Source organism: Prenolepis imparis, unplaced genomic scaffold (assembly GCF_030444845.1).
Source record: "Prenolepis imparis isolate NDT839.2.m4 unplaced genomic scaffold, iyPreImpa1.0 SCAF_4, whole genome shotgun sequence".
NCBI classification, from domain to species: domain Eukaryota; kingdom Metazoa; phylum Arthropoda; class Insecta; order Hymenoptera; family Formicidae; genus Prenolepis; species Prenolepis imparis.
In genome coordinates, this window is record NW_028141162.1 from 17,159,673 (window position 1) to 17,186,672 (window position 27,000).

The following is a 27,000-nucleotide window of genomic DNA, read 5'->3' on the forward strand; positions in this document are numbered from 1 at the left end:
ATTAAAAAATAATTCAATATATATATATATTATAAACACATTGAGACACATTAATTGTAATGGATAATGATAGTTTATCCATATCCAACTTGTGTGTAAAATTATCATAAATCTTCTTCATTTATATTACTTTTTAAATGTTAATTTTATTTGTTTAATATTTATTCTTACAGGAATATTAATTGTTGATCTTAATATGTTATTTGTAGCATCTCTGTCCGAGTCTTCCTCGTTCTCTTTTTCGTAACCATTCCCACTCGATGATGCATTATAATTCAGCCTGCCTTTTAATTGATGCTTACAGTCTGGTGCAAATATCGTGCAGATTTCATAAGCAGCATCTGGATTTGGAGCGATTTTCAGCACCTCGAGACTTCCCTAAAAGGATGCAAAATATGTGCAACAATCTTGTAATTTTAATTTTAATTTTTATCGTTTTCTGAATAAAATTTTCGTCTTCCAGAAAAAAATGTTATAAAAAAAATAGATTCTCTATCAAAAATATTTTATATTGTATTATTATCAGCGCAATTTTTTCTTTCTTACCAGATATAAACCACCTCTAAGCTGTTGCCCAATTATGAAGATGCCGGTGATTGTTTTTTCGCGATTTCTTTGCAGCTTCCTCGTGATATATCGGTCACAATCGAGAATAATCGTAACAGCGTCACCCTTGATGCTAATCCCTAATCGATGCCATTCCCCGTCGGAAATATCGACGTCAAAGGAAATTGCGTCGTTTTTTTCATTCGTATTTGTGTTGTAGAGGAGGATGAGATTGCGTCCTAACGAAAGAACCAGCTGTTCTTCGCCGGAATCGCCGTAGATAGTAAAGAGAATCGACGTTGTGTAATCTACAGTCAACAATTTTAAACAAAGGTTAATAAAAGTAATAAAATTATTATTTTTATGTAAATATATAATAAATAATAAAAATATATAATTATTAAAATAATAATTTTTATTAGTACTAATGTAATAATTTATTCTATTTGTAAATAGATGTAATATATATTTTTTTATTTAAACACGCACATAACAACAAGATTCCATACAGTTGCTTAAATATAATTTCGAAATTCAAGAAATATTTCTCCAAGCATAGTTTAATTAGATTTGCAAAAACAGATAAACGAAACAATAATCTATTATATAATGGAATATTGAATCTGTATTTTTTCTAATTTTTGAAATATTGATAATAATAATAAAAATATTGATTTTCAATTCCTAAATTTTTTTATTATCTCTTCTATAAATAAAAATTCTGCATCTATAAATAAAAAAATTCTAACTTTTATAAATGAAAATTCTTTACATCAACTTTTGATTAAGTTATAGTTGACAATATATTGATATAATTAAAAACGTCTTGATTGAAGCAGAAATATCGAAGTAAGTGCATCTAATTATAATTACTGCTGCAGATAATTATAATTTTCTACAAGCTTAGACTCACTAGCTTTTGGCTTTGCGACGACCAAAATAGAGAAATCCTGAGGTATGCCGGACGGAAATAGTGTATTAGTATGAATCATCAAGATCGCAGTTTCCGTAATCTCGTACGCAACCGTATCATCTCCGCAACGATTTTGCGTCGTCGTTACTCCAAAAAGTTGCTCTTGCATCCCTGTGGCTTTAATTAGATCCACTACATTTCTTGCTGAAATAAAATTAAAATTAAAATTTCTTCCAATCGCCATATGCTATTTCCGTGAATGTTAAAATAATTAACAATTGTTATTTTAAAAAGGGAAAAACAAGAAGAAAAAAGGAGAGAGAAAAATCTGGCTTTTCTCATTTTTGATGAAATACATTATTATAATAAATTTAATTTTTATTATATCCTTAAAAAAAGATTTTTTTCAGGGAAACAATGTCTATTCGATATCTATGAACTTAAATCGTATTTTCTTTTTCTTCTCGATGCAGCAATCGGGTAAAACGGCAGACAAAAATAATACTAATAAACACAATAAGACACAACGAACAACTAAAAACCCAGTAACCCATGGCCCAGTCATAACTCAAGTCATTGGAACGACCGTCTGCACCAATTTAAGAAGACTCCAACTCGAGTGCAACATGCAACTTTGCATGCCGCATCTCAATTAACGCAATAGAGATAAGTTAAAAGCCATCTACCAACAATAAGCTCATATTATCCAGAGGAAAGTAGAACTCTTTCCCAATTCCTTTTCCCCTTCATAACAATTGCCAGACAATAATTATTAATTATTATCACATTTTACTTAGAACATATCTAATTGAAATGTGGAATGTGCAATTGTTAATATTATAACACAGACTTTTCTCTTTCAATTTCAGGAGTATATAATAATAAATTAAAATAGTTTATATATAAATATAAATAATATTAAAACAATTCGTCACTTATAATTTTAGAATTGTATATAGAAAGTAATAAATTAGCAATAATAGACGATTTACATAAAAATATGTATTATTATGCACATAAAACAATAGTCTTTATTTTTAGAGTTTATTTAACTGAGATTATTGTCTAATATATTAAATAATTTTTTTATTTAATCTAAATACATACAGAAATTTATTCTAATTTTTATTCTTGTTTTACTATAAATTCTCTAAAGATTATATTATTTATATTTTTACTAATATTTATTTCTTATACAGCATTTTTTATTTTGGAAATATTTCTGGAATTGTTTATCTTATTTTCAATTTATATCTGCAATATGATTCATAACTAACTTAACATTATTGTATTTTAGAAATAAAATTTTTATTATGAATCTATATATATTTATATTTTTTTTTCTTTGTATATGTCTTTATATTCTCTTCAAATATCTTAAAATCAGAAAGAATCTTAAATAATATCAAGGTTGAGAGAAATATATATATCATTCTAATTAAAATAAAATTTATGATATAAGATAATAAAAAAATTATATAATTCTTTTAAACATATTTAAAATTAAATATAGTAAATTTCTTAATATAATAAAGTTCTTTAATCACTAATTATTGAAAATAATGCCAGTACTTTGACATTTCTATTGAAGAAGAATCGATTTCAAATTGATCCTTCTTCACAAGAAGCTGTGGCTAAAATTATGAAAAAGGAATTTTATATACATTGACTTATTTGTCGAATATAACAATTTTACTTACCTATATCTTGCACCAGGATATCCGTCGTATTTGGATGAAAACCAGATATGAGCGGCATCGGAAGCAGGAAATACACGAAGAACACGATCCACGAAGATCGCAGCACTCTCCATTGCCTTCTTGCGTGGTTTTTTGATTGCATAGTATCTTCTCCTCTTCAAAACATATTTTTTCAAAATTTTTGAAACGCACGTTATAGCCTTCAGCTGCTCGTAAATCAAAGATTCACTAAAGATTCGACGCCCCAAGTCCGCGATTACGAAATTCCCGTAATGACGATACGAGATCTATCGATCATTAATCTCTTCCCACCCCTTATTCTCGCTTTCTTTCTTTCTTCTTGTTACTTTTATTCGTTTTCTTTCCGCTCAACATTTCCCATTATTTTTTAGATAATATAACACAGCTAATATTTGAGAGAGTGTGTGTGAATTTTCTTCTTCTTTTTTTTTTTTGCCAAGTTATTACAGTGTTCTTCTTTCAGTTTAATTTTCTGCTTCTGCGATCTAAGCACACTATGTGCGAACATGCAACTGTCGCTTAGATTAGATGACGCGCATGCATTCCACACATAGGCTTTTTAATAACAGTTTCATGTCTCTCTCTTCTATTGACACTGATTCGTATATATATATGTACTGCACATCATCCGCAGAATGCATTTATGGGGTTACCCACTTCTTTCTCAAAGCAGTGCTATATATTATTGAAAGTAGCACTGGCTTGCAAAATAAAACAAAATAAATAAATGGAAGGACATCGATAGAAATTTGCGAAATTAATTTTTAAGATAAAAGATTAATCTAAAAATATTTGGGTTTCTCTATTTCCTTTTTTTTTTCTATCTATGTTTCTCTCTTTTTTCAGTTTCTATTTTAGTTTTTATAAGAAATTAAAATAATTTTTTTTATAATTTTTATCTTTCTTTTTATATAGACATATGTAACATAGACATTAGATCCTACATTATTTCCTTTGAAGAAGCATGGTGTAATATTATATTAGACACTTAATTATATTTTCACACTTTTATTGAAAAAAAGAAAGTGTAAATTATCTAATTATTTATAAAAAGAATATAAAGACTGTATTCCGAAATTGACTGTCAGTACTGAAAATCTATAATATATATATATATATGTAACGTGAACTATAAATTTTCAGTACTGGCAGTCAATTTTGGAATATAGCCAAACAACATCAGAATGTGTTAAAAAATAAAAACAAATAAATTCGAACATTTTTAAATCGTTATTATTTTATTTTATTTTATTCATTCTAAAAAAAGAGAAATCATTATTTTTTATTTAAATGTTTTTTTTAGATTATTGTCAATTTTATTAAAATTTTTCATTGATTATTAATTTAGTCGAATTGATTTTAATTTGAACTACATTTTATTTTTGTAAAATTAATATTGGCCTGAAAAATCTAAAAAAATAATTACTTCTATTTTTTTATTATATTTTTTTTAAATAAAAGTGTGGAAATATAACTAAGTGTCTATATTAATGTAATATTATATACATCATGCGTCTTCAAATCGTTTTTATTTATTTTATTTTATTCGTTCCAGAAATTTAAAGAAGAATTATTTTAAGATATCAGCTGATTTTTGTTAAAAAATCGCAGATAAAAAATTATAACATATTATTTGAAACATATTTCTATTTCAATTTTTATAACATATAACTATTTTAAAATTTTGTTACTTTAAAACTTTATTAATATTTTTTGACAAATATCAGCTGTTTAAAGCGTCAATTGGCTAATTAATTTTTAAAATAAAAATATGATATAAAAATTAAAATAATAATGTTTTAAATATGTTATAACCTGCATATAATGTATTATTTAAAAAAACAAACAATGAATTTTTGGCTCTTTATATTAAATAAATACGAGCCTGCAAATAAGTCTGCTATGTGTAGGATTCGCGGCTAAAAAGTTTCGTTTTTAATTATTCTAAAAAAAGCCAAAAATTCATCGCTTGTTTTTTGTTAATAGTATATATATTGGATGCAGATTACTTTTATTTGCAGATTATTTTATTTATACCAAACAGATACTAGCGTGCAAATTCTGTTATTTAATATACATAATAAAATTCTGCGCCATATAAGGCTAGCTGCTAGAAAGTATCGATTTTTGATATTCGAAGAATAGCCAAAACTGTATTGCTTGTATATTTCCATAGTACATTGTATAATATATAAAAATTACCTGCAAACAATGAAATATATTATTCGAGTTAAAAATATTAAACATATTATTTATAACATTTTTAATTTTTATAACATATTATTACTTTAAAACTTAATTAAAAAGTTAACGCTTTAATCAGCTGATTTCTGTCAAAAAATATTAATCAAGTTTAAAGAAACTTTATATAAAAATACCATTCTTTTTCATATAAAATCGAGGAATTGCGCGCACTTGTGTTCTAGTCTTCATATTTAAAAGAGGTATGTTAAATCGATTCTCGAAAGTCTCGAAGTATCGATTGATTGTCTCGATTAGTTGTGCGTTATATTCACAGCGTTGAACGGCGTGTTTAGCTCGTAAAATCGTATTCAACCTGAAAAGTGAATTAGAAATATAATAATTGATACTGTTCGATACGATTTGAAAGTTGAAGAAGTGTAAAAATAAAATAAATAATAATGACGAATAAGAAGGTGAAGGCTTATGCGAAGAAGAAACGTATACCGGAGAAGAAAATAATCGAGGAGTTATGCTCCAAGTATAACACTGTAAGTACATAACCTTACATAACTTAAAAAATTATAACATATTATTCGAAACATATTTCTATTTCAATTTTTATAACATATAACTATTTTAAAATTTTGTTACTTTATTAATATTTTTTGACAAATATCAGCTGTTTAAAGCGTCAATTGGCTAATTAATTTTTAAAATAAAAATACGATATAAAAATTAAAATAATAATGTTTTAAATAATATGTTATAACCTGCATATAATGTATTATTTAAAAAAACAAACAATGAATGTTTGGCTCTTTATATTAAATAAAAATGCACTGTAAAATGCAACGAGACGTAACGATATAAAAAAAGTATGTAAAACTAATTGCAATTTAATTGTAGATAGATGTTACTAAAACAACAAAATTCAGTGACCTTCCTTTATCAAGGACCACTCTGAAGGGTTTAGCGGAAAATAACTTTGTGGACATGACAGATATCCAGAGACAAAGCATTGGCCTGGCTTTGCAAGGCAATGATATTTTGGGAGCTGCAAAAACTGGCAGCGGCAAGACACTGGCCTTTCTTATTCCAGTATGAACGATATCAATCTCTCAAGTGTATATTTTTAATGTGATATATAATCGATAAGTTATTTTATTGTAGGTTTTAGAAGTTTTATACTGCAAACAGTGGTCGAGATTGGATGGTCTGGGTGCGTTAATTATAACACCGACAAGGGAACTGGCGTATCAAATATATGAGACAGTGCGAAAAGTAGGCCAGTATCATGATATTTCAGCTGGTCTCATTATAGGAGGAAAGGATTTGAAATTTGAAAGGAAACGTATGGATCAGTGCAACGTAATTATATGTACACCAGGACGTTTGCTCCAACATATGGATGAGAATCCGTTATTTAATTGTGTAAATATGCAGGTAATTAATTATTAATGTCTTTCTTAATCAAGCATGGGATGTGCACTTTAAACTTAAAATTAAAAAATTACAAATACATTTATACAATTTTAAAAATTTTTTCTAAAACTTCTATCTTTAAAAATTCAAAATAAATCATAGAATCTACACATTTGAGTACAATAACATTTTTAGTTGTCACTGAGCTATATAAACTAAGAGGAACTTTTACTCTTCTAAACTATTCAATGTCAATTTTTAAAATTTTAATAATGTTAATCTTAGAAGAAGAAAAAACATGTATATCCGAAAATGATGTTCTTAACTATAAGAAAAGATTAATAAAGATATGATAAATTGCAGATATTAGTGTTAGATGAAGCGGATCGTTGTTTAGACATGGGTTTTGAAAGGACCATGAATTCTATTATTGAAAACTTGCCACCTAAACGACAAACTTTGCTCTTTTCGGCAACTCAGACAAAGTATGTATATGTGTAAATATATATGTATAAACATATTAAAGATAATTACATGAAATTAGAATTTTATCTTAGAATGTATTATATCGATACATATTTTACATTTCTATTAGATCTGTAAAAGACCTAGCAAGATTAAGCCTCAAGGATCCATTATATGTGTCTGTGCATGAATACTCTACGCATACCACACCGGAAGGTTTGCAGCAAAATTACATCGTATGTTCCTTAGAGGATAAAACGGCGATGTTGTGGTCCTTTATACGAAATCATCTGAAGCAGAAGATTATCGTGTTTTTTTCCAGCTGCAAACAAGTAATTAATTTTTTATTTTTATTTAAAAAAATATTTAGTTGCTGATTGAAATAATTTATTTAAAATCAATTCTATAGGTGAAATACATGTACGAAGCATTTTGTCGACTACGTCCTGGCGTCAGTTTATTAGCTCTTTACGGTACGCTTCATCAGTTGAAAAGAATGAGTATTTATGAGTCATTTTGCAAAAAGCAACACGCTGTCTTATTCGCCACTGATATTGCATCTCGTGGATTAGGTAATTAAATTTTAAAACTACTTACAATACTCAAATTTCTATGTATCATGGAACTCTTTGCTAAAACATATACATAGAATGAAAATTTTTTAATAATTTTATATTATTATTAAATTGAATAACATAATATCGCAATTTTGTAGACTTTCCTGCTGTAAATTGGGTGCTCCAAATGGATTGTCCGGAAGACGAAAATGCCTACATACATAGAGCAGGCAGAACTGCCAGATTTAAAAGTGGTGGCGAGTCTCTCCTAGTTTTGTTGCCATCCGAAGAGATGATGATTGAAAAGCTTAAACAACGTAAAATACCAATAAATATGATAAAGTAAGATTTATTATACATATATGTATTATATATAAGGTTTGCATCTAACATACTTACACTAAATTATTTTTATATTTAGAATCAATCCAAACAAACTGCAGTCGCCACATCGTAAGCTTGAAGCTTTATTAGCGCGAGACGTAGCATTAAAGGAAACAGCTCAGAGAGCTTTTATCGCATATATCAAATCAGTTTTCTTAATGAAAGATAAAGAAGTCTTCAATGTGCATACTTTAGACACAGATGCGTATGCCAAGTAAGTATTAAAAAATCAAACATAAATTAATAGGTATATGTAGATATATGTTGAACATTTTTTCACGATTGATTTTTTTTTTTTTTACAGATCATTAGGTTTAGCCATTCCTCCGAGAATCCGATTCCTACAAAGAATGCAGAAAAAAATGTCAGCTGACAATAACATGAAGACTGAACACGAAGAGACAAATAAAATTCCCATTGATTCGGCAGATAACAGTGAACAGGAAGATAGCGGAGACAGTTCTGACACAAGTTGTATCCCTAATACTACAAATATTGAAAAGAAACCGATTAAAAAGGAAGATCTCGCTCCTCTTCAATTTGGTAAAAAATTAAAGAATATTTCATTATATATAAAAATTGACAATTTTATTTTTATTACAGAAAATACATTTAATTAACTATATTAACTTTGTGTGTAATTTTTTTTTGTAGATGATAGCGATGATGATGACATATTAACTATAAAAAGGAAAGATGTAGATATCGATGTTGATATACCGGTAGTAGAAGAAGATGACAAAAAGAATAAAAAGAAACCCATTACAAAGGTTGCGCTGGCCAAAAAGATTCTCAGAAAGAACATTGTACCTAACAAAAAGACCACGTTTGATGATGAGGGACAAGTAAGAATTATGTTAAGCATTTCATATAACAATTTTATATTTATATATAATTTTTTAAATAATTTAATTTAATTTTATAAAATTATCAGATTTATAATTGACTTACGCACATGTTGAAATTAATAAAAGCTAAAAGCAAAGCTTTTATCAAATTGAAAAAGGCTATTTTAAATCAAAATAGAGATTAATGAAAATGTCTTTTCAGGAATTAGTCGATTCTACGAAAACGAAAATGTCAGAATTAGCTCGGCAGTATGAAAATGAAGTAGAGTCTGGTATTAATATTGAATTAGCTAAACAAATATTGCGCGAGGAGGATCAGTTCGATAAACAAAGATTCAGAGAAAAGATTAAAGAAAAGCATAGAGAAGAGAAGAGAAAATTGAAAGCCAAAAAGATGGAAGAAAATGATAAGGAAGAGGAAGGTGCTTCTTTGCTTAATAAAGCAGATGTAGGCAATGATGATGTTAGCGAAGATGAATCTAGCGAAGGTGAAGGTCCTGATATCTCATGGTTACCTGACCCAGATAAAATATATGGCAAGCAACGAAATACAGATGAAGAAGCATCATCCCCTACCGAGTTTGAAGAAAATGAGTCTGAGGAAGAAAGTGTAGTTCACAGGTAAAATGAGCCCATTATTTAAATATCGAATAAATTAAATAAATTGAATAAATTCAAGGGCTTTTAATCTTCATGATTGTTTCACAGGCCGTCCAAAAGAAAATTGGTGACACAAGAGGAGCATAATAGGAAAAAACAGAAAACATCAAACGTTGCTCATTTACAGGCCGATGAGGAATTAGCTTTGCAACTATTACAACATTAATTCCAACTATTTCTTTAGAAATGTAAATTTACATTTTATTTGTATGAACACGGCATATATATACATATATATACACATTTCACACAATGTAAGCTTAAAGTAATAAAGTGTAATTTTACATTGTGTTAGAATTTTTATTCATCTAGGTAAAATTGCACTAAAGCGATATATGTGAATATCTAATCAGTTTAATAACTTATAACCATATCTCTTTCACTTAACAATAAGTATAAGTAAGTATTTTAATGACAAGATATATAACAAGTTTAAAAATTATTCTCACAGCAACAATAGTCACAATACTTTTAATATTTGGTAAATTTGTCCATAGGAACTGCTACTATAATTTATATTCTTACAATATACATTATGTATTTTTATACAAAATTCCAATTATTACATGCATTATTATTACATAATTACTATATTACAGAGCACATTGTGATTCATAGCAAGGAAGTTGAAAGAACTTCAAAGTATATTCGTAACGATTTTGTGCGAGATATTTTGCAGTTTCGATCGTAATTAACTACCTTAGCATATTATTTCACTAAAAGAAGAAAGAAAGAAATTATTCAATACTCTTGGTATAATATTTCGAACTCGTCGCTTTTTTCCGTGGACAGAGAGTCGCTACGAGAGATTTCTAGGGTAAAAATCGTTCATTCTTAAGCAGTCGCGATCTTGATGTGCTTCAGTATATTGTCGACGACTTCCCTGCTGGTCGCGGTGCCGCCTAGATCCCGGGTGTGCACACCCTGATTGATAGTCTTGTTGATCGCGTTCTGTATGATGCTAGCGTGATGCTTGTTACCCAGGTGACGTAGCATGTCCACCGCAGCGTTCAGCATCGCGATGGGATTCGCGATATTCTTCCCTGCGATGCTGGTGCCTGTGTTACGAGTACCCGGTTCGAAGATCGTGTAATGATCGCCGTAATTCTTGCCTGCTAGCAGACCAGCACCGCCTAGAAGACCGCAAACCACGTTGGAGACGATGGCTCCGTACAAATTGGTGGTCAGCACGACGTCGAACTGATGGGGATTCGACACCAGCTGCATGCAACAGTTGTCGATGATCATGTCGTTGTGGATGATGTCCGGATAATCCTTGGCGACCAGTCGCGAGGTCTCCAGGAAGAGGCCGTCCGACAGCTTCATGATGTTGGCTTTATGGACGGTCGTCACCTTCTTCCGGCCGTTTCTCTTGGCGTATTCGAAAGCGTAACGAGCGACGCGCTCCGAGTTGGAGCTCGTGATGATCTTCATGCTCTCGATGACACCGTAGACGCTCTCGTGCTCTAACATGGAGTACTCGCCCTCGGTGTTCTGCCGGACGATCACTATGTCGATGTTCTTCTGGTGGGAATTCACGCCCGGGTAGGATACGCAGTGGAGAACGTTGACGTAGAGATCCAGCTCGTTTCGCAGAGCGACGTTTCGCGATAACACGCTGGTTTCCGTGCTGTGAGTTTCTATGTTACCCTTCAATGCCACTCCGTTTCTGCGTATCGACGTAATCGCGAAATCTAGGTCGACATTGTCGTCCGCGTTCGGGTCGATCTCAATGTCCTCGAAGTCCACTGGTACTCCAGCGTATTTAAAAACCTGGAGAGCAAATATAAAATTAGATTTAGATATAATAAAATTAGATAATATTTTAGATAATAAATATTAAAATTAGATATAAAATTATATAATATCTTTAAATTACAATATCTATTAAATTATATAAATTATATAATAAATTATATATTAATAATTAATAAATTATATATATATAAAATTTATTATATTTTAATAGATTCTATCATTTTGTTTATATATAAAATCATGTTTTTGTGTTAGGTGTTGTAATATGTCCATAAATTCATAAATTATCACATTCTTTTCCATCTTAAATAATTTACAAAAAAATTAGCATTAATTATCGAAAGATAACTTATTTATTAAATCAAAATGTCATAATTTTTTGTGAGAAAAATATTTTACTATTTTACAAATATACAAAGAGACAAAATCTGTGATACTGTTACATTCTCATTCTCTCGATTGGCTCAGAATATTCTTCATATATTTATGTATTAATAAATTTTTATATCATATATTTGCTTTCGATAACTGAAATAATTTTTAAGATTAAATTGATATATTCTATACCATTAAGAATCAAACAAATCGTCAACAAATTTTATTAAATACGATCATAAGAGAGGATTATATTCCTCTTAAACAAATCGATAAACCATAAGTTTCTTGAATATCTTCGATATTAGCTCTGGATGACAAACCAATATACCTTCTATCTCTAAGATAGTCTATAATAAGACTATCCTAAGTCTGCTCATTAAGCTACAAGTTCTGAATGATGTTTACACACCTCCTTAACGTAAGACATTAACTCTGGTCCGATGCCAGCTCCAGGAAGCATAGTAACCGTATGTCTACCACCGTACTGAGCCTTCGGTATAACCATCACCTTCTTAGTGGTGGGAGTTTTGTGCTGAATATCGAAGCCGGACAGAGAAGCGCATCGGTGGCTCTGGAGCATCACGGACTTCGGTTTCAAATATCTCAGAACCGAACGGGCAGCCATCTCGACCTATTATATGCTATATTGTAAATAATTCACATGTCTAATCTAATTTACATGTTCAAATTCATTCACGCAGTTAGTAAAAAAATGATTACTCAATACATACTGTGTTCCTTTGGTGAAAGCTATTTTAACAATACCCTCAGATACGAGACACCTCAAAGACCTTGCCTAACTTTGCCGAGCAACAGTGTCACAGCATCAGATGTTCGAAAGCATATCTGCACAAAAATCTCTGATTGGCCGATCGTCCTGATCTGTTCGTGTCGCTCGCACTTTCTGCACCTTCTACACCCATCTGTCGTACTCGAGGGATAGAAAAGTCTCTGATTGGTCAATCACGTTACAGTCCCTAGGCCACCGAACGATATGATTATATCGATATTATATTATATTTTTATATAATATAAAATATTATTATTATTATTTTATTATTATTATTATTATTTTATTATTATTATTATTTTATTATTATTATTATTTTATTATTATTATTATTATTTTATTATTATTATTATTATTTTATTATTATTTTATTATTTTATTATTATTATTATTATTTTATTATTATTATTATTATTTTATTATTATTATTATTATTTTATTATTATTATTATTATTTTATTATTATTATTTTATTATTATTATTATTATTTTATTATTATTATTTTATTATTATTATTTTATTATTATTATTATTATTTTATTATTATTATTATTATTTTATTATTATTATTTTATTATTATTATTATTATTTTATTATTATTATTATTATTATTACTTTTTTATTTTATATTTTTATGATTTTTGATTGGTTGCGTCCAAATAAACCCCAGATAATTTCCCAGAATTCCCCGCGGAACTCAATCGCTGTTCGTGTCTGGGGATTTTCTTGCCGGCCGGTTACCTAACCTAACCTAACATTTTTCGCGGCAACGCGCGTGAGTGACTGCAAACAGTTGAAAAGGTGGCCTCGCATCGGAGTAATTCGACGGAATAATCAACAGCGATTTAAGTACTCGTAGAAGAAGTCTTTCTTGGACGCGGTGTGATAACGCCCTAGGTGAGTATCGGCTATCCTTGTCACGTATATTTTCCACAAACGCGAAATAAGTCGCACCAATAGCGATAGCGGCAAAGTCACGAGTACCGGTAAAACGCGTCGCCGCCGCCAACTCCGCCATTTTGAAACCCACTCGCCGAAAGTCCGCGGTTAATTTTGCGGTCACGTTCTAACAGTAAGTCCTCCTGATTTTGGGAAAATTTAATTCGGATTTCTCGCCTGTGAGTTAATCTGATTACGAGAGAAACTCGAGCTTGTATGATTGCATTCATTGACGCAAAGTTTGAGATTTCTTATTTTTTTTATTTTTTTTGCAATTTTGGAACATACACAATAGATTTTTTTCCCAAAAATTATACCCTGCGTTCGACGTATTATTATAATTATTTGGAAGAGACCCTATTATTTGCATACATATATGTATATGTTATATTGCAAGCTGAGTCGATGACAAGTCTTTTGTTTCATAGAGAGAGCGATAAGGGAAAAGATAATTTTCTATTTAATCACATTTGTGTGAATGGAGCAGTTTTGTCTTTTTGTCTTTTATTTATTACCTTTGTATATATAATGATTTTCTAGACTAAGGACAAGAATATTAACTGCGAAACTTATTTACAGTGTATAACAAATCATAATGAGCAAAATAAAGGATTTGCCTCCATCCGATGAAACGGAAGAGGAATTCAGTGTTGAAAAAGTTTTAGATAGAAGAGTCGTGAAGGGAAAGGTATGTAAGATCCTGTCGTCTATACTTTGTAATCATTGGATTGCTAAGATTTATTATTCTAATAGATGTTTCTTCGAATTGCAGGTGGAATATTTCCTGAAATGGAAAGGATATTCAAACGATGAAAACACTTGGGAGCCGGAAGAGAATTTAGATTGTCCGGATCTAATTGCTCAATTTGAGGACCAACGCAAAAAGAAGGAGGCAGCGGCATCAGGGAAACGTCATGAGGAGAAAGAACAGAAGAAACGAAAAAGCTCCAGCACACCGACGCCTACTCAGGCTAAGAAGAAGTCAGTAGTAGAAGAAAAGAAGCCGGAAGGTAAAGGAGGGAAGCATCGACAATTTTTTCTAAATATATAGTTTTCATCTTTTTTTTTTTTTCCTCATTTTGAAGAATACTAATTAATGAAAATGAACTCAATTTCCATTTCATTTCATTACATTATGTTAAATTTCATGTTATTGCAAATGTTTTGCCTTTGATGGGATAATCGTTACTTTGTCTTATAGGATTTGACAGAAATTTGGAACCCGAACGTATCATAGGCGCGACGGATTCCAGCGGCGAGCTGATGTTCTTGATGAAATGGAAAGGGACGGATGATGCCGATTTAGTTCCCGCACGCATCGCCAACGAGAAGTGTCCACAAATTGTGATTAAGTTTTACGAGGAACGACTTACATGGCACAGCCCTACCCATGACGAAGAAAACTCTACCAAACCTGATCCAGAGTAGCGTCCAGTTTACAGAAAATACACATATACCGCTCGCTTTAGGATATATCGCATTTAGCGACGTTTTTTAACTGCGCGTGATAAAAAAGAAAATGAACAACTTGCAAAGTTATCTATTGTCATTGCACATACTGCAACTATAAGATAGATTTAACATTTTTTTACAAACTTCGGAGAATCACAAGCGAGCTGTCACAGTCGTGTTATACATGTATCAGATAACTATTTTTTATCTATGTGAAAGACCTATTTTCCCTTTTGGTTTCTTTGAATGTTTTATTGTATATACATAATGTTGCTAAAAATTTGAAAGTAACAAGTAATGCAATGGAATATTTACATAATTATCTACACCGTATTTTACACGCATTGCATCTTAATTACATTGTATCTCAAATTTGGAATTTGTATAGCACGTATATCTTAAATAATTGAGAATTGTATTTAAAAATCTGGAAGGTAAATGGGTAATTCGTGTAGATATAACAGTATTTAACATTTGTGTTGATATTTGATATGCATAAGAACAAAACAATTTTGATTTATTTTTCAAAGACTTTACCATTTAAAAACTTCCTTTAAAAAGAAAAAATTTTACGAATATATACTCTGAAACACAAAGAGAAGTTTGTTACACACAAATATTTTGAAATAAACTATATAATAATTATTCAAAAGTTCATTTGAATAATTCAAAAATAGATTTGTGTATATTAATAAATAATGACAAAGTATTAATTGTACTGCAGTTTTCTTTTCATTTTTCTTCTAAATTTTCTTCAGTTTTTTCTAGATTACATTGTTCTATTGGATGAAAAACGTGAAATTGAAAAAAATTATGTCCATAAAAATTTTTAATTTCTAAATCCATATAACATAAATTCTAATAAAATATCATATTTTCCAATGAAAATAAGTGGTCAAAAAGAAAAGATTAAAGAATTACGATTATTTGTTTTGACTTGTATCATTTTATACTTCTTAAGAATGATTTAATTTTCTTATTATCTAAAGATGACATATTGTTTGCATTAACATATATTGCGTTCCCTTATTGGAATTATCGTATTATAAGAAAAACTTGTTAATAACGAGAAAAAAAATATCTGTATTAAAAGTGTTCTATATAAAAACGACGTAACGATGAAATGTATCATGACGAATATGCCTGAAAACCTTAAGGGGAAAGAGAGAAAGTACTATTAAATAATTATAATTGAATAAATGTGTCATTCTCAAATTGTTTTGTATTGGTCGCGATAATCGATTGTAAGAGTAAATGGAAAAAAGGGCTATTATATTAACAAATGTAAAAATTATCTCTATAAAATATGTTTATTACATATTTAACGTTTGAATCTTTTAATCTGTTTATTATTAGATTGGATAGACTTTCGTTTGTTTTTATTGAATGATCCTTTCAACCGTTGATGCCGTTTCATTTCCCAATCTATTTGTTTAGCGCTGGCACCGTCGCTGCTGCTAAAGGCGTTACTGCTGCCATGTTTTCCCCTCGTTTTGCTTTGTTCTTCCAGCATCTCGGCAAATTTCTCTGCCGACACGAATACATCGCTGTCGATTTTTCTTCCCTTCTTCTCTTTGCCTTTCGAATTTTTCGTCATTAATTTTTTATTCAAATCGGAAATTAATTCATTATTTAGAACTTCATCGTCGGAATCATCATTAAACTCCATATCGCTCAAATCTTCATCATTATTCATGTCTGAAAGATTAATATCACTTAAATCTTGCAACTCATCATCGACATTATCTTCATCAAGATCTTCCAATGTATCATCATCATTGACGATGTCATCATTTTCAGACTGATCATCACTATCTTCATCATTATCGTCTTCATTGTCATCGAATTCTTGATTCTTTTTGGCTTCTGAAAATTATTAATGTAATTAAAATAAAGATTTATATATAATTATACATATATATATATATATATATATATATATATATATAAATATAAGATTTATGTATATTATATTTATATATAATATATTTATAATATATATATTTATATTATATATATAAAATATATATAATATTGTATATTATTCATAGTTTCCATAATTATATGAAATATTGAAGTTATTAAGTCTGAATACAAAAAAATATTACTCTTCCTCTTTAAAAAGATTAAAAAAAAAAAAAAAAGCATATTTTATATACTATAAAAAAATACGACAAAAATAATATATATAAATATGTGTAATATAAAAATAATATATATGTAATATTACGTTTCTTCTTCTCAGGTACGATATTTCCCGCGATGTCTAAATCGTCAAAATCTTGACCGCTGCCCATACGATCCAGCATATCATTGAATTCCTCGCTATTAACACTTTGTACATCGTCATCCTCATCTTCTCGTTTGACACGCTGCTTCATCTCGTTTCTTCTCTTCAGGTATCGGTACAGGAACAACTCATCTACCGGTATTCGCTCCTCCGCCTCGTTGAGATACGCCATACTATCGACGGGCAAGGAACGTATTCCTTTAGGCGTGTATCCTACACGTTGCGCCAAGGGGTCGTTCTTTCTCTGCATCTTCTTGTCATCCAGTTTCTTCGGATTTTTAAAGACGTAGCGATCCAGGAATCGAATCAGCGTCAGATCCTCCAGCGGATCACCCGTGTACGTAATCGGTTCTCCTATATATAAATAAAACAATTCATGTATACATTGAATAAAAATTGCATCAAGCTTGCTATTCATCATTTACCCTGAATGATCTGATTCGCGAATAAAGCGACACTCGGATGAAAGTGTTTGGCCAGTGCTGCGAGTTCGGTGTTAAGTCCTCCGATCGCTCCCGCAAAGAGCGGATTACGGCAGAAAGGATCGTACGGTTTTATACTTTGCACGTCGACCTTTATATCCTCTGTCTCTTTTAGCTCGGGCTTCGTTTCCGATGCGACAGTCGTGACGTTCGACAACATAATCGAGTCTTCCTGATTTTTAGTTTTTTCCACTACGCAAACCTCCTCTACATCCGACTGGCTGTCGTTTATTTCGCACACTTCATCAGTTTCGACTTTAACATCTTTAGGCGTCTCGAACAATGCGTGTCTTAGATCCTTACGTCCTTGAAGAATTTTTGCGACGATGTACAATATCGCGCAAGCCATATTTGCGGAGAAGTAGAGCGTAATTTGCAAGATTCTTTTAATAAAAGCGTATAGACGTATTACGCTTTGATCTTTCTGAAGAACTCGATACAACAAGTTGAGAAATACAGCCCGTTTATTCGCTGTTCCTATCTGCCGGTCCAATAATTTTCTGTAAAATGCTGAATAAAATCTGTTTGCTTGAGATTCGTCCCTGCCTATAATCTAAAAAAATATAAATGCTTGTTAATATAAAATAAATTAAATAAATATATAAATATAAATGTTTCATATTAAATATTACAAATATTATCCTACATAGTACTTACTTGAAACAACAAATTAAGGGCGTTTAGGGAGACATTAAACGATCCAAGATGTATCACTTTATAAACAGCATCAATGTGTTCGTTTAATACTTTCGAATCTATTTTAGCAAAGGGATACGCTCTATTAACTCCCATTAGAATCGCTGCCATCATCCTGGTATCAGGTTCCCCTTTCTTCAGACACGCTTTGAAAAATGCGAAATACACCTCTATCAGCGTAACAGCTATCGCATCATCATTCTTATCCAAAGCAAACTGCGTCAACAGGCATATGACGTAATACTGAGCACGCTGGGACACATTATTCCTAAACAGCAATTTCTCGCTCTCGCGCAGAACCACCAGCTTCATATTTGGATGCTCGTACAACAACTTATTGATGCAAAATACAGCTTTAGACGCAACCTTGCTCTGCGGATCGCCAACCTTATTCACCAGCAGTTCCAACAACCTGTGCTCCTGCTCGGAGTTTCCTATCAACAAATCTGTCATCGCGGATATAGCCTTCTCACGATTCGCGTCCACCGTGTCGGAGGCCACCGAGGACAGGTTGGATACGAAGCATTCGTACTGCTGGCGGAGTTGATCCTCAAAGTACCAATGCGCCAACAGTCTATTCCTGACAGCATTCGTCTTGATGATGGAGTCTGGTTCATTTCTTATATTCAACTTATCCAGATCTTGTTCCTCCAGCTTCAACAACTTGAATTTGGGATGCAAGAGGTCTGTTAAGAAGAGCTCCTTCAGAGACGCAATGACCATGGCGCACTGATTGTGCTTGGCCCCTCGCACCTGAGACACCAGAGATGTCAGACGACTTAGATTGTACTTGGGATTATCCTGCACCATTACTATACTGGCTGCTATTTTATCTGATGTGGTACCACGTTGCAACGCCATCCTCAACCACTTTATGTCCGAATCATGCGACCTGGACTGTTTTAGCTGAAAACTGGCGGCTTCGGCGTCTAGATACTTCTTTCCCTCATCTTTCAGGCACAGCGCGTCGGCTTCCGACACGGAATGTTTGCAGGGCTTCTCCGCTTTCTCATATTCCTCGTACCATTTCTTCTTACCTCCAGCGAGGTTATCTTCCAACGTTTTCTTCATCTTTCTTCGCGATGGTTTATACGATACATCTGATAGAATAATTTCTAGACAGCAAATATTAAGTTTAATGTAACGCTTCAATATTTATAATAATTATATATTTGCTAATATTGTAATTGATATAAAATACAACATACTTTCAAATCAGGTGTCCAGTGTCCACATTGAGCTCTTTAACCTATAAACATTCCCTTTCTTCAGGGATTCGCTGATTGGTCGATGCTATATCGATCATAGTCACAAACATCGACCTCGCGTGTATTTTACAAAAATTGAAAGAAAAATAAATAATTCATAATTATTTCCAATTTCACTATTTAAAATTTTTTAATTACATTTAAATTTTTAATTCATAAATACATTTCCTGCAAGCTGGATATCGCTTTTATTGTTAAACATGTGATAAGAAATGTTAGCAAAAACTCTTTCTCTCTCTCTCTCGTTTTCTATAATAAAAAAATACTAATTACCAACTATATAAATTATGTTATATTATTATCGCTTGTCTCTATATATACTTCAAAATAAACATATTTTTGAATATTTTATTTCAACTAGAGAATTTCAGAAAAATATATATAAAATAAAAATACATGAAACACAAAAAATTTCAGTATATATAATCTTTGCTTTAATAATATAATTATTTATATTACGAAACGAATATAGTAACTTTAATAAAATTGAAGTAATATATAGTCCTAATTGAGTAAACAAAAAATTACCTTATATAATTCAATTTTATATAAATCTAATTTTTAAATTTCTTATTGGAAACATATATAATTATTGACAAACAGTTTATATCAATATGCATTTCATTATAACAATATGTACAATTTCGTATATGACATCACGCACTTTTTTTTAATAAGACCTGAGTATATTTTATGGCAATATCATCAACAATAAAAAAATTACTTATATATAAGTTAATTATATATAAGTATAGAATATAGTTTTACATTATAAATTCGCTATTTTGTAAGATGTAAAGCACTTTCGATACAAGTTAATCGCTTTAGAAGCAATTAAATTCAATCTTCATGAATCCAAACTAAATTAGAAATATATTTATCTGAATATCTACTTCTAGAGGTAGATATTAATCATTTTAGAATTAACATAAGAACATTAGAAGGAAGAAGCGTATTATTATACTAAAGTAGCCAAAATTGAGAAAGAATTAAAAATAAATTTTTTTATTTTCTTTATTGTGCTACTTAAAAAAAATAATTTGGCCAAATAATTAATCAAAAACTGCTGTTGTCATGACTAGATTCTAGAAAACAAAAACTTATTAAATATGAATAACTTGATAAGATAAGAATATCGAAAAGATATTTGCCATATCACCCCTAATCTCTTCTGTATTTACAACATAGGCAAATACGCCATTATATTTTTCAACATACGTCATTTGTGTTTTGTTCCAAATGATAAAGCACATTTCTAAATTATATTCCCCTATAAATATACAATTTTTCATAGTAATAGAATTAGTAATGTAAATATAAATCTTATATGATTATACATATATATGATACATTTTCTTAGAAAATTTGAAAAATTGAGAAGAATTAAATTTATTGATCTAATCCACGATGCCTCCTCTTCATTCTTGCATATGGCCCAATTTCAGGATCCATCACGAAATCGTACAGAACAGAAACCCATGAATTATGGTGTGGCAAATTGTCGTAAAATTCTGCAGCTATACGTTTCACCTACACATAAAACAAGTTAAATAAATAAGTTATATTATTGTATATCATAATTAATAAGATTGTATTAAAGCTATAATTTTTTGTATACTTGTGGCAATCTCGAACCAGGCACTGCGGGAAAGTCATGATGCTCATTGTGATATCCAACGTTGAAAGTGATGAAGTTTAAGGGTCCATAGTAACTATATGTTTCGTAACCTTTTTTATACATATAATGTTCCGATATAAAGTGTCCTGCTACAGGATGCAGTCCCATTGCCATAAGTGCGCCAATAAGCAAGTAAAACAATACTTTGCCGCCTGAAATTATATATTTTGTTTTTTATTAACAATTTACAAGTTATATATTTAATTTAGAAATTAATATTATTTATTATTTCAATTTGTATGTAAATTTTAAAACTTACCGAAAAAATACCATACAAAAGCATCAAATGTCAATTGTATAACTAAATTGATGTACTCCAGAGTAGTTGGTACCTTTGGATATGTTACAAGAGGTCGGAATGCATAGAAGAGTGGTTGCAACAATACCCAACAGAACTTCCCAAAGGTTGTATTGAATAATTTAGCCTCCAATAATGTTGGTAAATCTGTATCTAATTTCTCATCTCCTTGATACTAAATATCACAATATAGTTTATTAATATATATGTGCGAAACTATATACACATATCGCTTTTACATTAAATGTAAATCGCGCAGTATATTTTGCATCAAATCTTGTAATACTCACACGATGATGCTCAAGATGATATTTTTTAAAACTAATAGATATTGGTATTCCTATTGGCAAATTTGCAAAAAAGCCAAACAGTCGATTAGCCATAGGTCTGGCATGTCCAAAGGCAAGATTGTGAGAAATTTCATGTATCGCTAAAACAATGAATAATGCATCAGAAACTATATATACATATGTATTACACATTATTATACATTAGTGCATATGGACATTAATTGTACATGGGTATAACATATGTACATTTGATAAAAGTTTTGCTAAATAAAATATAAACATACCAAGCATAAGTGAATGATTTATCACACCACCAAAACAATATGCTAGTATCAAGAGTTTTGGATAACTTAAATCTTTGACGATGAAGAATGACAAAAACTGCATTAATACCATCCCAGTTACAATCCATTTGAAGTTTGGATCATATCCAAACAATTTTTTTATCTGTGGATATTTCTCTGAAATAAAAAAAGTATTATTTTTGTAACAAATATATTTCAAAATTAATTGAATAAAACAAATTAAATATAATGATTTAAAAAGACAAAAGTTTTTTTAATAATTTAAATCTTTAACAATAAAGACAAAAATATAAATATAATATATAATAACTTCTAAATGTTATATTTATATATAACACATTATAATTTAATTGCAAAATTTCTCAAATCTATTTGACGAATACAAAATAGTGCGATATGTCTATTTCAAAGTTAAGATAATGTTTATTTTTTCTCTAATTCTTGTTATCCGTATTTCAGTAAATTTTTTCAATATCAAATCTTTGTAACCCTTGTACACACAAATGATTTTAAATATCAATAAGTACATATAATACAATAAATAACATAATAAAATATATTTTGCAATTTTTTTTATAAATTTTGTAATTTTTGTTACACAATAGTAATCTTTAATGTTTTTTTAATGTCATAATTTATTTTTTTTAATTTCAGAAATAATCACTAAAATTGATAAGATTATAGATGAAATCACTCTCTTTTTGTAGTGTTCTAATACCTAGAATTATTTTACGCCGCGTGGCGTGAGGTTCTTCCGTATAAACCCATTCGAAGTCCGTTCTCGAAACACGTTGGCCCATATTTTTCTCACGACGATTTGTACATAAAATCCAAAGGAAATACGTGTCTCTCGATGGAAGCTAAGAGCCAAGTGACATAGCGAAGGCAAGAAACGAAAACACACGCTATACTGCACTACCGTATAGACGTACACGCCCTTGAATTCACAATCTGTTGTTCATACGATACCGGTATCTTGTATTTATCGCTCTACAAGATGCTCTGAAATTATGTAACACGTTTTTATCATAGTCACATGATGTCACATATATTATAATCTAAAAAAAAAGGAAATCACTTTCGCCTGAAATCTTGTCAATCAAGTCGATTACAGTAGAATATTATTGAGGAATATTTGAGGGAAATTATGAAAAAAAATATGCATGGGTAAGATACTTTTAAAATGTATCTCGAGATACATGTGAAAGTATCTAGATATATAGATACAAATACACAAATTAAAATGTATATAGATACAGATACTCAGATATTTTAAAAATATCTCAGATACTTTTAAATTATATTTTTTATCAAAATATAATGATAAATATGCATAAAATATACTGAATAAATCTTTTATTTATTAATATTTTTTGTTTTTAGGACTTTATTCGTTAATCTTATGCAATTTATATGACAAAATATTAAAATATTTGTTACGACACAAATTTGAAATAAATTAAAAAAAAAGATCGTGCCAAATTTAATTAAAAAAAAAATGGAATTTTTTCGTCATTTATTAAAATAATAATTTCTTTCCATTTTTGTAAAACACAATTGATATTCGCAATAAAAGAATTTAGTTGATAATTTCGAGACACCCTGTATATGAAACGTCATTAGTTTATTACGTGAGAATGCTCGATTGTGATTGGCTGATTAGTTTTACGGTCAGTTCACATCTAGTTCGCTGTTTTACACTGTCAATTGCGGATCGACCAATCAGAGCGTCAACCAATCGCAACCAATTACAGATCGAAACGTACGAGCAGTGTTGCCAATTTCAGGTCGCGGCAGCGAGCTGCGGCGGGTGGTGGGGGGCGAGGCATGGTGGGGACTGGGGGGTGCGCGCGCCGTTTCGTCACGTGACCGCGTCACATGGTTTGGTGTGCCCCCCCACCACCTGCGCAGCCACCAAACCACGTGACGCAGCCACGTGACGCGGTCACGTGACGAACGGCGCGCGCACCCCCCAGTTTCCACCATGCCTCTCCCCCCACCACTCGCCGCAGCTCACGGCCACGACCTGAAATTGGCAACACTGCGTACGAGCCTTTCTCACAGTGTTTCTACAGTCTATGGTTTTAACGAACTTCATTATTTGCGTCTGTTGTCTGTTGTTCCTAGTTATTTGGAGCAAGTTGGAACGTTGTATCATCAACAAGGGTTTTAATCTCTTCGTATTTCTTTGGAATCTGTTATTATAGCGTCTTTCTGCGGTGTATATTCGAAAATGTCTACGAAATCCTCGGTGGACTTGCGGGCGGAGTTGGCGGAATTAGTAAAACGGAAAGCTGAAATCGCGGTGAGTATATATGTCAACAATTTTTACGCCTATCGCGTCAACAAACACACACGTGCGGGATATGTTTACAAAACTTACAAAATTTTTTGATTTTTTTTTTTTTTTTATACAATTTTATTACTACTTTATTTAGCTGATAGTGTGAACAGCTGATTATGATTTACGAAATTAGGTCATATGTCATAACTTTCTTTTTAAATAAAAGTAACATTATTGAATGATATCTTTTTGTACAACATAAAATGTAGCAACTATTAATAGGACAATGCATTCGATGCATTTATTATGTGTGGATATTTGTACAAAAGGTTAATTCTTGCAGGATACATTAGCCAACTTAGAACGTCAAATATATGCCTTTGAGGGAAGCTATTTAGAGGATACACAATTATACGGCAACATAATCAGAGGTTGGGATAGGTATTTAGCAAGCAACAAAAATACTAACAGTAAAGCTGACAAACGTAACAGAAAATTTAAAGAGGCTGAGAGATTATTTTCTAAATCATCTATTACATCTATGGCAGTAAGTGAATAAATTTTTTAAATAAAATTTTATTTTATACATACACACATTTTATCGCAGACAGAGAGAGAGAGAAAGAGAGAAAATTACTATCATATTATTTAGCTAAATAATTAAACTTGACTCGTGTAATTTTCTTTGTAATGTTTTGTATATTATTTTAATTTTGTTAGAGCAATAGCTAATTATATCGTTTGTGATTACAGGCAGTTAGCGGACTTGTAGAAAACACACAAGAAAAAAGTAAGGACCTCAATGGATATTCATGATTATATCATGATTATTTATTTATAAAATAATAATCTTGTATTTTGTACGCACTTTTCTTTATTATTCTCTTTTCTGTAGAAACAATTATAATTTTATGAATGCATAAGTAGTTACTTATGTTTGGTTAAGTTATCTGATTGTGTTATCGTGTATTATTATGTTGTGTAAATAGAATATATCAGCACTGATTTTTTTCTTGTTTGAATTGCTTCACATCGAAAAGAATAATACTAGATTTCATAACATTTGATATCCATTTACGTGTATATATGTATAAAATATCATTCATATAACTTGATATTAGGATATCTAAAGTGATGCTGAGTTTAAGTAATTAAATAATTCTTTTAAATTGAATAGAATTAGTTGCTGTATAAAATCTGTTATGTTTAGTAGTATATAAATAATACTTTATTATGAATTATATGTAATAGTATTATTCTTTATTTTCCTATTAATCTCTATAAATAATTGCATGTATTTTGAGATCATGTAAATGATCATGCTTGAAGAATTGATATAAACTTTGCAAGTATAGCAAGTAGCAAGTAAAATTATAATAAAAATATATGTAATATTATGTAAATATATTTTTATTACGCATAAACGTTTATTTTCTGATGTAGAATAGATCATACTCGCTGTGAACACAGTTTGAGTAAAATTTCTCTATATTTCTAACGCTTGCTTATGCACCTGTGTCGCTCCATCTGCAAACAATATCTATTTTCTCTTGCTTTCTCTTCTATTCGTATACCGTTAATATGAGATCCCTGCTTAATTCCAGTTGAACGATACAGTGAATCGGAATCTCAAATTGGAAATAGTGGAAGTGAAGACAATTGCAACTTTGGCAATTCAAATGCAATCTCTTCTAGCAATAATAAAGAAGCTAGCGGAAAGAATCATACTTCCATTCAAACTGGATATGCCCAAAATAATGGCACTCTTAATAGTTCGGACAATGCTTCGATCCAATTTACAAATGGATCAATGTCCAATGGAAATTTAGAACACATTACCATACCTGTCAAAGAATGCCACAGTAATAGCAAAGACTCAAATAAAAATAAATCTACAAATAGCGCAAAAAAGAATAGCAATAAAAGGTCTAGAAATAGGTAGAAATTCTTCTAATTATACATAAGGTATTAATGGTACATATGCATTGACTCTGTTACATGGTATTAAGCGATACAAACATTGCACTTGTCATTTGTCACGAGTGACAAGTCTAGAGATTAGCTTTAAGAACCTTTTCATTTATAATATCATATTTATTATGTTCATATATTTGGTGCATAATATCTGAAATATTAACATTAGGAGGGCGATTTAAATATTCGCTTTTGTGTATAACAAACAAAACATTTCCATTTTAACTTAAACTGTATTAAAGATATGATTAAGTTAATACATTTTATCTTACGCGTTAATAAATTAGTAAATTTATATTATATGTATATGTATTAATAAGCAAATTAGTATGTTAATATACGTTATAAAAAGATGAAAATAATCTTTTGCATATGTAATATTTATTGCAATATTGATTTTTGAAAATCAATTTTAT

The 27,000-nt window shown here is 30.3% G+C and overlaps 7 protein-coding genes across 9 annotated transcripts in view; 3 read left to right on the plus strand and 4 right to left on the minus strand.

Annotated features, from left to right (window-relative positions):
* LOC145935136 (uncharacterized) overlaps positions 1-3,750 on the minus strand; it is a 40,646-nt gene extending 36,896 nt beyond the window's left edge. The window contains exons 1-4 of the mRNA XM_083036244.1: positions 3,160-3,750; positions 1,460-1,663; positions 547-854; positions 172-378 (exon numbers count right to left, since the gene is read on the minus strand). Coding sequence (XP_082892370.1) covers positions 172-378; positions 547-854; positions 1,460-1,663; positions 3,160-3,301 — 861 coding nt within the window. The 5' untranslated portion in view covers positions 3,302-3,750. The remainder of the gene's footprint in view (positions 1-171; positions 379-546; positions 855-1,459; positions 1,664-3,159) is intronic.
* Positions 3,751-5,697: 1,947 nt separating this feature from the next.
* LOC145934905 (putative ATP-dependent RNA helicase DDX10) lies at positions 5,698-9,989 on the plus strand. The gene is made up of 12 exons (XM_083035783.1): positions 5,698-5,912; positions 6,271-6,462; positions 6,535-6,807; positions 7,150-7,271; positions 7,382-7,583; positions 7,661-7,823; positions 7,967-8,150; positions 8,230-8,406; positions 8,497-8,735; positions 8,847-9,037; positions 9,243-9,661; positions 9,749-9,989. The coding sequence occupies exons 1-12, from the start codon at positions 5,823-5,825 to the stop codon at positions 9,864-9,866; spliced, it is 2,370 nt and encodes a 789-aa protein (XP_082891909.1). The 5' UTR covers positions 5,698-5,822; the 3' UTR covers positions 9,867-9,989.
* Positions 9,990-9,992: 3 nt separating this feature from the next.
* Positions 9,993-12,725, minus strand: Idh3g (Isocitrate dehydrogenase (NAD(+)) 3 non-catalytic subunit gamma). 2 transcript variants are annotated; one of them, XM_083035785.1, is made up of 3 exons: positions 12,568-12,708; positions 12,246-12,477; positions 9,993-11,473 (listed from the first exon to the last, which is right to left on the minus strand). In XM_083035785.1, exons 2-3 carry the CDS (start codon positions 12,459-12,461, stop codon positions 10,535-10,537), a joined length of 1,155 nt encoding a protein of 384 aa, XP_082891911.1. In that variant the 5' UTR covers positions 12,462-12,477; positions 12,568-12,708; the 3' UTR covers positions 9,993-10,534. The 2 variants fall into 2 exon arrangements, with proteins under 2 accessions (XP_082891911.1, XP_082891910.1); XM_083035784.1 differs by having other exon boundaries at positions 9,994-11,473; positions 12,246-12,467; positions 12,568-12,725.
* Positions 12,726-13,386: 661 nt separating this feature from the next.
* On the plus strand, positions 13,387-15,656 carry LOC145934795 (chromobox protein homolog 5). Of its 2 annotated transcripts, none has more exons than XM_083035545.1 (4): positions 13,387-13,525; positions 14,147-14,255; positions 14,340-14,577; positions 14,769-15,654. In XM_083035545.1, the coding sequence occupies exons 2-4, from the start codon at positions 14,163-14,165 to the stop codon at positions 14,993-14,995; spliced, it is 558 nt and encodes a 185-aa protein (XP_082891671.1). In that variant the 5' UTR covers positions 13,387-13,525; positions 14,147-14,162; the 3' UTR covers positions 14,996-15,654. The 2 variants fall into 2 exon arrangements, with proteins under 2 accessions (XP_082891671.1, XP_082891672.1); XM_083035546.1 differs by lacking the exon at positions 13,387-13,525 and adding an exon at positions 13,596-13,700 and having other exon boundaries at positions 14,769-15,656.
* A 578-nt stretch (positions 15,657-16,234) lies between these two features.
* Noc1 (Nucleolar complex protein 1) lies at positions 16,235-19,794 on the minus strand. The gene is made up of 5 exons (XM_083035543.1): positions 19,696-19,794; positions 18,449-19,602; positions 17,735-18,344; positions 17,250-17,663; positions 16,235-16,885 (listed from the first exon to the last, which is right to left on the minus strand). Exons 2-5 carry the CDS (start codon positions 19,556-19,558, stop codon positions 16,341-16,343), a joined length of 2,679 nt encoding a protein of 892 aa, XP_082891669.1. The 5' UTR covers positions 19,559-19,602; positions 19,696-19,794; the 3' UTR covers positions 16,235-16,340.
* Positions 19,795-20,733: 939 nt separating this feature from the next.
* Ifc (delta4-sphingolipid-FADS-like protein ifc) lies at positions 20,734-23,329 on the minus strand. The gene is made up of 6 exons (XM_083035544.1): positions 23,045-23,329; positions 22,306-22,482; positions 22,022-22,161; positions 21,693-21,906; positions 21,374-21,585; positions 20,734-21,285 (listed from the first exon to the last, which is right to left on the minus strand). The coding sequence occupies exons 1-6, from the start codon at positions 23,124-23,126 to the stop codon at positions 21,145-21,147; spliced, it is 966 nt and encodes a 321-aa protein (XP_082891670.1). The 5' UTR covers positions 23,127-23,329; the 3' UTR covers positions 20,734-21,144.
* A 1,052-nt stretch (positions 23,330-24,381) lies between these two features.
* On the plus strand, positions 24,382-26,873 carry Eaf6 (chromatin modification-related protein EAF6/MEAF6). Its single transcript, XM_083035603.1, has 4 exons — positions 24,382-24,631; positions 24,954-25,157; positions 25,364-25,400; positions 26,215-26,873. Exons 1-4 carry the CDS (start codon positions 24,560-24,562, stop codon positions 26,550-26,552), a joined length of 651 nt encoding a protein of 216 aa, XP_082891729.1. The 5' UTR covers positions 24,382-24,559; the 3' UTR covers positions 26,553-26,873.
* Positions 26,874-27,000: the final 127 nt, after the last annotated feature.